Source organism: Tursiops truncatus, chromosome 20 (assembly GCF_011762595.2).
Source record: "Tursiops truncatus isolate mTurTru1 chromosome 20, mTurTru1.mat.Y, whole genome shotgun sequence".
NCBI classification, from domain to species: Eukaryota; Metazoa; Chordata; class Mammalia; order Artiodactyla; family Delphinidae; genus Tursiops; species Tursiops truncatus.
The window spans coordinates 34206067-34216385 of NC_047053.1; the positions used below are offsets into that span (position 1 = coordinate 34206067).

The window sequence follows — 10319 nt, forward strand, 5'->3', positions numbered from 1 at the left end:
CTCCCGCCTGCTCCCTGCCTCACAGCTTTTCCTGCACTGCCCAGTCCTCCGGAGAGTCCCTGCAGACAGAAGGGCACGTCCACAGCCACAAGGAGCGCCTTCTTGAAGGTAACCAGGCTGCATGTGGCATTGAAATGCCTGTGGCAGACTTTCACGTTTGTTCCCTCACTCACTTAGGTAATCCTTCATTCACTGGTTAAGTGATTTCGACTTTCGGTTGTCCTTCATTAGGTCTGAGCTGCTAAAGCAAGCTCAAGGGATGAATTCCCAGTCGCCATGGGACTGCTCATCCACCCAGTCCGCCAGCCAGACATCCGACATGCACTGGGTGCCCGTCACTGTCCTGCATCAGTGTGACATACAGGCATCACGTGACCTCACACGTCTGGCAGGTCCCATGTCCATCGCTTATCTATTCCCTGGGTCCTATACATGTGTGTGTGCCACACCTGAATCTTTGAGCCTCTTCCTCATAGCAGGACTGATAATACATGAATCGCCATCGATCAAAGTTCATGTGATGAGTCTTCATTAACTTCTAAAGCCGCCTGTATTTTCCATTAGAGAGATCTTTTACATGTTTGTGAAAGTCATGCTGGCTCGTTGTGGAAAATGTAAACAACGACAGAGCATACAAAGTGAAAAACCACTTCCATCCCACAGCGCCGACCACTGTTAAAAGGGTGGCAAATGTGGCTTCATTTATATCCTTCTAGATCTTTTCTATACATTTGCAAAGGGGGAAACGATATATATTATAGGATGAAGTCTATGTTTACAGGTTGAGATCATAGACTATTGTTCTGCAACTTGCTTTTTCTCTGCAGCAATAAATGATGGACGTCGTGCCAGGTCAGTGCTTCAGATCCACTTCATTCTTTTTAAGGGCTGCAGAGCATTCACAGTATGGAGGGATCTGGTGTATTTAACAGGCTATCAAGGACATTAAGGGTATTTTTCATTTACCGCCAGCTATATCTCTTTAAGCACTTTGTTTTTAAAACATCTTTATTGGCGGATAATTGCTTTACAATGGTGTGTTAGTTTCTGCTTTACAACAAAGTGAGTCAGCTATACATATACATATATCCCCATATCTCCTCCCTCTTGAGTGTCCCTCCCACCCTCCTTATCCCGCCCCTCTAGATGGACACAAAGCACAGAGCTGATCTCCCTGTGCTATGCAACTGCTTCCCACTAGCTGTTTTACATTTGGTAGTGTATATATATCCATGCCACTCTCTCACTTTGTCCCAGCTTACCCTTCCCCCTCCCAGTGTCCTCAAGTCTATTCTCTAGTAGGTCTGCATCTTTATTCCCATCCTGCCCCTAGGTTCTTCATGACTTTTTTTTTTTAGATTCCATATATATGCGTTAGCATACGGTATTTGTTCTTCTCTTTCTGACTTACTTCACTCTGTATGACAGACTCTAGGTCCATCCACCTCACTACATATAACTCAATTTCGTTTCTTTTTATGGCTGAGTAGTATTCCACTGTATATATCTTTAAGCTCTTTTGTATGAGCATTTCTGAAGGATTATTCCTAGAAATAGAATTGCTGGGTCATGTGCATTTAAAATTTTAATGGCTACCCAGGGCCAGGCATAGCGTCAGACACATAGTAGGGTCTTTGTAAGTATCTGTGGCATGAATGGATACTGCTGGATTGCCCTCCAGGAAAAACACACTATTTCCACTCCCACCAACAGCAAACAGAGACCCACAGAACTGACAATTTCTGCTACTGGGTCCCAGCCCCACTGGGCTTCATGACAACCACTTTCCTCCAAGCCACTCTGCTGCTGCTGGGAAGGATTTAAAGACCCTATGTCACCTTTGGTGAAAGGCAGGCAGCGTCCAGGCAGAGGGTGACCTCCTCTCCCAGGTCTGCAAAGGCCATGGCTTCACCTCCTCCCACTGGGGTGGGTGTTTACCAGTGAGGGCAACGTCAGCTCTGGGACTTCTCTAATGGGAACTCGCCATGTTTACACAAGCACCCACATATCTTCCTTCTGCTCCCCCTTAACAACCTCTGAAACTGAAGGGAAACTTCCTATGGCTGGGCTCACTCCACTGCCAACTCTGGAACTCTATTGTCATAACTGCTGTTCTTCCTCTGGGGCCTCGTCTCCAGCAGGAACCCCCAGCCAGACAGCCCGTTTCTAGCATCTTTGGGGCTGGTCGTACCATCTCCCTGCCCCTGGCCCTATCACCTGCCTGGGTCCTGATGCCCCAAGAAAATTATTGGGAGAGCCCCGGAGGAGGCCAACACGCCGGAGCCAGTTCTACCTCTGACCCTCGTAGGAACTTTGGGCCGGCATTGCTCTGTGCCCTCTGCCTGGGGACGAAGGCCGGCATTCAGAGGCTGCCGGGAAGCAGTGCAAAGGCAAGGTCAGGTGGAGGGGCCCAGGCCTCCTGAGCCCCCAAGATGCTGGCGTGGGGGTGTCTCTCACGCTGCGTGTCCCACGCCAGGCTTCCAGCTCCACACGCTGCTGCAGGCCCCCGCAGGGATAACGCCCTGTGAAGACTGCCGTGCTGCAATGGTGAGCGCCCCTCCTGTTCGGGTGCTCAACCCCGCAGATGGGGCTGAGGCGGTGGTGCCCAGAACCACGCGGGACTGGAGAAGGGCAGACCTGCTCTCTCTCCTCCCTCCAGAGATTCCAGGGTGGGGCAGATCAAGGTCTTCCAGGCCCTGCCCCAGCTCGCCTCCCCACTGCCCCCTCTCCACCCCCCGTGGTGAGAGAGGCAGAGAGCTGAGCTCTATGTGTCCCAAGGGAAAGCAGCGGGAGGGTAGGATGAGGAAGCACACAATGGTCACTTCCACCCCATCCCCATTCCCCGTCCGGGCTCTGTGGCACCCAGAGACCTCAAGGAACCAGAGATCAAGGCATCTGCGAAGATCCTCTCCCGGAGGGTGGCCCACAGAAGTACTGTCCTCCCAGGCTCATCAACGGTGGGATTTCAGGCACAGTGACCCCCCCCGCCAGCTGTGTCCCCCAGCATTGCCTGGGCTCACCTCCCCACACAGTCACAGGCAGACTCTCAGATTAGTGAGAACTCATGTTGCAGGGGAGGGGAGGGTACAATGGCATTTTCTCTAGTCAGGTAGAATGGAAGGCAGAGCCCAGGTAGAGCTCAGGCAGTCCTGTCTCCCAGAGTGCATCAGCGCCCTCCAAAACATCTCAGAGCTGGCTGTCCAGTCCACACTCATACCGCCAGAGCGCAGCTCCCTCCACTCTCAGAGCACCTCGTTCCACTGCTGGGCACCTCCAACTGTTCACGTTTTCCTCCAGGCAGCCTCTACCTTGCAATGGCGGGTGAGGGAGGGGTGGACATGTCACTCCAGACCAGCCCTTGGGACAAGAGAAGCCACTGGCGTGGAACCGGGGTAGGAAAAGCAATAAGTTAAAGCCGAGAATGGCCAGAGGTCTGGCACGATGGGCGGGGGTGAGTCTCTGGCTTGATCCAGGAGGCCCTGGGGAGGAGGCGGCTGACGACAAGGTTCCAGGCAGGAGGTGGCTCAGAAGGCGGGGTTGTCGATGCCGCTGCGCACCCCGGCGTGTTCTTCAGGCCTGAAGCTGTAGGGAGGGGGTGGCTCCACGGGGGGCAGACCCACGACGGCCTTCAGGATAATCTGCAGGGAAAGGAGGGGACAGACTTCTTAGGGCCTGCCACTGGCCACAGCCACCCATGTGCTGGTGGTGGCATGTTTACAAGGAGGGGACAGACTTCTTAGGGCCTGCCACCGGCCACTGCCACCCATGTGCTGGTGGTGGCATGTTTACCAGGGAGAAGGGTGACCCGATGCTGGTTGCAGAGCGCTCCCTAGGGCCCAAAGGCTTGGCGTAAGGACACCCTCCACTGCCCCCGTTGCTCTAAAAATCTGAATGGGGAGGCACAGAGAGCCGAGGGACGGGGCAGGGGTTGGGCTGGATACCAACCTCGCTGTAGGGGGGTGGGGGCTCACAAATGGACGCTGTGACCCTCTCTGCAGGAGTAACGGAGGGCCGTTCTGGGGGCCCCTCATGATCCGTTGGGGGGTCCTGCTCCGACTTTCTGCAGTTGCGACAGAAGCGCTTAGCCAGGCCACAGATGCACAAGAGGGGTATGATGATCAGAAAGACGATGACAAAGATCCTGGGGTAAGGAACCACCAACGTCAGCCTGAGTCTCCAGCCATGCCCGCTGCACCTCCCTCCCTCCCCTGACCTACACCCACCCCTCAGCAGGAAGTCCAGTCCAGTCCTGGGTGGGCCAGAGGAACCGGCCCAAGGCTCACCTCAAGGGGCCAGAGAAGAGCTGGAACTGCTCTGGCTGGTACTGTTGGCAGCAGCTGTTACCACAGCAGCTGAACCCTTTAGGGCAGGTGCTGCGGACCGGGTCAGAGAGAGGCCATCGGTACCAAGGTGGGGAGGCAGAAGGATCCCAGCTTCCCTAAAACTCACCCACGGGCTCAGGGCACGAGCCGCACCCCTAGCAGGGTGGAGGTACAGGCCCCCTGGGCTCAGTGGGAGGAACCTGGGGCTGGGATCAGGACCTGGGTTTCAGGCTCAGCTCACTACTGGCCTCATGCACTCGTGCCAAGTCACATTCCTTGCTGGGCCTCACTTTCCTCATCTATAAGATGGGTGTAATGAAGGTCCTGTCGACCTCACTGGGCGGGTGTGGGGACTGAGTGTTGTAGTGGCTACAACATCGCTCTAAGGAGATGTAGAGGAAGAGGGACAGTGGGGAGGGGCCAGGAGCTAATTCCAGCAAGAGTGAGCTGGCGCTGGTGGCCACGGAGCAGGAGGTGGGAGGGACACGGTGTCCCTGGAACATCCAGGGCTGACTGCTGGAAACACTTGGCTGCCCAGAGGCCACCCCCCTCAGCCCCTCCTCATCGTGCTTGGGCTTCTCAGCGTTTATAGAGTGAGAGTGTTTGCCCTCGCTTCCAGGGGGACCCTCAGAGGGGAGGTGGCCTAAGGCTGGCGTCAGAAGGATGGGGATTGGCCCGCAAATGTGAAACTGCCCGTGGATAGGCTGCTGGAAGGAGTGAGGGGCGGAGTCTCCCTCTCTGGGTCGGAGTATGGCTTCTGGCTAGAAGGGGAGAGGGTGAGGATGATGAAGGCAGGCAGGGCAGGATCTGGGATGTCTCCTCCCCACAGTGGAAGTTACAGCCCAGATCCCAGACTTACAAGAAGAGACCACATGTGGCTGCAGCCTGTGGAAGAAAAGAGGCGGAGGTCTGGGTCATAAACTGGGGGCTGGGGTTTCCACCAGGTGCTGCCCAGGTACCTCACTGCTAGCAGGTCCCAGAGGATCAGCATCTTCCCCCACACTTGCTCTCCACCTCCCTCCACATGTTCCCCGGGTCGGTGGCTGCAGCCCCAGCGCCACCTCGTGGCCCCAGCTGTCCTTCCTCTCCTCACCACACCTCCTGCCACATTTGCTCACCCCCAGGTCTGTAAGCTCACGCCTTCTGACCACCCTTCCAACCCATCCCCACCACGGCCAGGACTCCAGCAACCCCCACGCCCACCCCGTCACTCCCAACACTGCTGCAAGTTTCTATCCCACACATCTGAACACCTAAAACCTTGCTGGAAGCCTCCTTCAGTGGCTCCCTGGGGCCCAGACACCATGACCAGCCCTATCCCCCATTCCCACTCCCCCTGGCCCTCCTGCACACCCACCCACTGGGAGTTCTCTGAACACGTCTGACTGTTTTACACATGCCTGCAGGAACAAGCTCCTCCCTCCCTCCCTCTTCTGCACTAGTTCTGTGCCACACGGAGGCTATCATTACGGAATTTAACCTGATTAATAGCAAGTATGTGCGTAAGCCCTGCTTGGAAAGTTCTTTCCCCAGGTATCAGAGAGGCTGGCTCCAGCGCCTTCTCTGACCATCTTCCTTAAAATTACATCTACTCCCCCAAAGCACTCCCTTTCCCCTAACTGTGCTTACTTTATCTGCATAGCTCTTGTCCACATCTAACATACTATATATTTTACTTTATCTTGCTACTTGTTTGTCTCCTCAGTAGAATGTAAACCCTGCCAGGGGAGGGATTTTTGTCTATTGAGAACCAATACTCACGATTTCGGCAGACTGAATGAAAGAGCACTGACAACCTGGTTTCCTTTCATCCTGGCTGCTCCCAGACCGTGGGGGAGGAATGCAGGTAGAGGAACACAGCAAACGGGAGGTTATCTGTCACCCCACCCCAGCCTCCAGGGAGATGAACAACCATGGCTCAGAATAAGAAGCCAACTTTGGCAAGACCACCATGTCTTTTTTTTTTTTTTGGCCGTGCCACCAACATGCAGGATCTTAGTTCCCTGACCAGGGATCAAACCCGTGCGTCCTGCCGTGGAAGCGCGCAGTCTTAACCACTGTCCTGCCAGGGAAGTCCGAAGACCACCATATCTTTATACCTTGAAATAACAGTTCAACTGTTAACGCCAATAACAATAAAGCTAAGATACGAATGACAGCCAATAAGATTTGGGCTGGTTCCCACAGGTCTTGGCCAGTGGGCTCAAGAGCAGGAATGAACCCCTGCAGGTTGGCCCAGAGAGGGTAAGGTGACTGCAGAGTTGGGGACAGCCCACGGGGTCCAGGCACTCAGTGTACCCCTTTCCCTCAGATCCCATCCCCTGTCCCTCCCCCTTCTCCTGGCCCCCAACTAAGAAAGACAAGCAATGAACAGGTTTACGGAATTAATCCTGAGCTCCTGTTTGGAGGAGTAGGGGATCCTCTCCCAGATCCTCTTCCCCCACCCCCATTTTAAACAGGTGGTGGTCTCGACTGAGGTGGTGTCAAGCGTTGGGGTAACCTTGGGTAGTTTCAACTTACATGCGGACTGGGGGCATTAACAGCCTGCCCCCTGGAGTTGCTGGGAGGAATCAACAAATGCTCAACCTAGTGCTGGCACCAACCCACCACCGCTGATGATAGAGAAGGAGTAACAGGGCTTCTGGAGCACAGCCACTCAGCAGGCAGTGAATGTCGTGGGGAGCAGGCCTGGGCCTTCCCTCAGACTCTTACACAGAAGTTAAAAACCCATGTTCTAGACCTATGTCAGTTTCTAGGATAATCTCCCATCCCAAAACTGGATAGACTGCCCCCATCACTGGGGCAGGGAGAGATGAGGGGGTGTTGAAACCCTGCCTCATCCTCAGAAATCACAGATTTCAGAGGTCACCCCAGTCTTGGGTCAGGCAGCCAGGTCAAATCCTATCACCAGCTGGAATCCTACCCCCACTCCTAGAAAGGGAAGAGGGAGCCTCCTTTCCTCTAGGGCACAAGCAGAGAAACACAGTCCCAGAGAGGGCTAGGACTTCCCCAAGGTCACCCAGCACTGTGAAGAATGGAGCTGGGGAGATAGGCTGACCAGGCGTCCAGATCTCAGTCCAGACCTCAGGCCCTCCGCTAGTCCCCGCTTTCTGACGCAGCGAGAAGGAGCCAAGGCTAACGTGAGGGTCAAAGTCCCCAGTCGCCAAGAGGAGCTAAGTGTCAGATGGCGGTGGGCGCGAGTAGTTCCCACGACACAGTCCCCCACGAGATGAAGGAACCCAGGCCTTCTCAGGGCCTCCCTCTGCTCTTACCTCCCCGGCAAAAAGAGAAAGGAAGATGCTAACTGCATGTGGTAACGAGGAAATCCTGACAGTGGAAGGTGGTGATCAGGACCCAGAAGCAGGCCCCTGACCCACAAGAGTAGGGCCCCGAAAGTTCCACAACTTTACCTCCCAAGCGCTCACCTGTTGGAGGCCGGCCAGCAGGCCGAGCAGCAAGGTGGGTACTAGGCCAGGAACCCAGGTGGCTGACATCCTGGCAGGGGGGCCACTGAGCTTCCGTGTGTAGGGGGAAGAGGGGAGAGGCGGGGCCGCGACCTCTCCCACGACTCTCCACCTATAGGGCCCCGCCTCAGGATGGGGGCGGAGCTCATGCACCGGGGTTGGGCCGGACCGGGAAGGGAGGGGGAGGGGAGGGGGGAGGGGAGGGGGAGGGAAGATGGAGGGAGGGGAGGGGAGGGGAGGGAAAGAAGTTTGGATTGGGTTTTGGGAAATGGGAGGTAGAAGAGAGTATCTGATTAAAAAATATTTTGGTGTCAGTTTAAGACTGCTGAGCTACCCCTTCCCAACCCTCAACTGCTCCACCCTCTAAGTGATCCCAAGCTTGAGAGGGACTGCTGCGCCTACCAGATGGACAGAGGATGCAGGCAGAGGGAGCTGGACCACTGGAAGTCCCTTCCCACATGGACTTCTGGGGGGCAGAGGTTGAGGGAGAGAGGAAGCGAAGGCCCTGGAGTGGATTGAGGGGATTACAACGGAGGGAGGTGTCACTTTTTTTTTTTTTAAGTTTTTTGGCCAAGAAGGGAGGGAGGGGCGGCCTGATTGATTTCTGGGTCAGGAGAACCTAGAGTAGTACCCCGCCCCCACCCTCCCTGAAATCCTGGAAGGAGGTGTTGGTACACTTCCTCCACTTGACTACAGTGGAAATTAAGGCCCCAGGATTCGGAGACTAGTGCCTGAGTCCGCAGCTGGGGCCGAGCGGCAGCCAGGCGAGCTGGGGCGCGTGCGAGCAGGTCCATCCAGATTTCTGGAGAGGCCCCGCGGACGCTGTCCCGGCCGGGTGGGGCTGGATTCAGACCAGCGGCGGCCGCGCCCCGCCCCGGAGGCGTGCTGTGCTTCCCGGATCCGGCCGGCAGGTGGCAGCATCGCTCAACGCGGGCTTCCCCCGGAGACGGGCAGCGCGGGGCTGGGACCTGGGGCTGGGACCTGGGGCTGGGTCTCCCTGGGCTCCCTACGGGGGGACCCGGCTGGAGTGTGCGGTGGGAGGCCGTCTCGGTGGGCGATACGCGAAGGGTGAGAGCCAGACGCCCAGACACAGATGAGACGTAAGGAGACCTTGTGGGAGTTGGAGAGATGGAGCCCGGACCCCTGAGGACGGGGGCGAAATGGAGATGGTGGGTGGGGTGCTGCTCCCAGACCTGGGGAAAGGGGGAGGGCTCCAGGAGAGGATCAGTTCCTAGGTATTTAGACGTCTCCTGCTGCGTCTCAAACCTGACTTTACCACTGAAAGCTAGCCCCAACCTAGTAAGAAAGGACAGCCGTCGTCCTTCGGCTTCTTTTTCTTTTTTCTCTCAGCGCTTTCTCCTTATCTCTGTTTCTCATCTCTCCCAGTCGTGTTTTCTCGGTCTTATGTTTAACCTCTCCTTGGTCCGCCCCATTTCTCCCAGTCTCTGTTTTCCTGTTTCAGTTCCTCCCCATCTCTGTGTCCATGCATTTTCTCTTCGTTTCTACATGTTCCCTGTTTTCCCATCTCTGTTTCTCCTCTTTGTTAATCTCTGTCTGTCTCAGTGGAGGTGTCTGTTTTTCTGTCTCTGTTTCCATTTCCCTTGTCTCTGGTTTGGTCCTGTGTCTCCCTGTCTCTGTGTCTGTTTCTCACCAACTCTCCTGGTCTCTCTCTCTTTCTCTGTCTCTGTTTCTCATTATCTCTTGGCCCCTAAGGACAGAATCTTCCAGTTTCCTGATCCAAGCTGAATTGGGGTCTGGCCCCAGAGAATGCCCTCTCTATTGGAAGTTCCTGGTGACTGATCTTGGAGAAAGGATGGGGGGGGCACGGCATGTCTTTCCTCCTCCCCCAGCGGTTGGCTCTGGACCTAGCCCACCCCTCTGCCAAGGTGGACCTAGTCCAGAGAGTACTAGAGCTTTCTCCTAGCAGCACCCACGCTGCTGCTTCCTTAGTGAATTTGTTGCTAACTTGGGCTTCCAGGGCCCTGCTATACCAACACCCAAGACCTGAGACACCCCTAACCTCCTGCCTCTCTGCCCAGGCCTGGAGCCCTGTGGAGGTGTGGCCCTTAGGGGAGAGGAAGATGGGTGAGCTTAGGGGAGGAGGGTATCCTAAGGAGTGGAATGAGGGTGCTGAGAAGGGCATGGAGGACCTTGAGGGGTAGACGTGGGAGGCTGAGGAGGTGAAGGGACGAGGCAGGTTGGTGCCCTGAGGAGGAGGGCAGGAGGATGACGCTGCTTCCTGCAGGCGTCCACCGACACAGATGTCGCATTGCCAGACAAAATACCGGATGCCCAGATAAATCTGAATTTCAGGTAAACAATGAATAACTATTTAGTATAAATAAATATGTCCCATGCAATATTTGGGGCATACTTATACTAAAATGTATTTGTTGTTTATCTGAAATTCTAATTTAACTGGGTGTCCTGTATTTTTATTTGTCAAATCCTGCAACCCTACCCACATCCCTAAAATGTCATAAGAGAATAGCTACTCTATCCTCTGCCCCACATCTCCCCAGTGGGAAAATGA

General features: G+C 55.3%; 1 protein-coding gene across 1 annotated transcript; it reads right to left on the reverse strand.

Moving 5' to 3' along the window:
• Positions 1-1572: 1572 nt before the first annotated feature.
• TMEM92 (transmembrane protein 92) lies at positions 1573-7913 on the reverse strand. The gene is made up of 5 exons (XM_033847089.2): positions 7748-7913; positions 5182-5207; positions 4284-4373; positions 3946-4141; positions 1573-3638 (listed from the first exon to the last, which is right to left on the reverse strand). The coding sequence occupies exons 1-5, from the start codon at positions 7814-7816 to the stop codon at positions 3525-3527; spliced, it is 495 nt and encodes a 164-aa protein (XP_033702980.1). The 5' UTR covers positions 7817-7913; the 3' UTR covers positions 1573-3524.
• Positions 7914-10319: the final 2406 nt, after the last annotated feature.

Excerpts from the sequence above, each read along its gene's own strand:
- TMEM92 (XM_033847089.2), bottom strand. The coding sequence starts at position 7,816 with ATGTCAGCCACCTGGGTTCCTGGCCTAGTACCCACCTTGCTGCTCGGC. Across the intron at positions 5,208-7,747 it reads TGCTGGCCGGCCTCCAACAG|GCTGCAGCCACATGTGGTCT; the intron begins GTGAGCGCTTGG and ends TTTCTTCCACAG. Across the intron at positions 4,142-4,283 it reads CTCTTCTCTGGCCCCTTGAG|GATCTTTGTCATCGTCTTTC; the intron begins GTGAGCCTTGGG and ends TCCTTACCCCAG.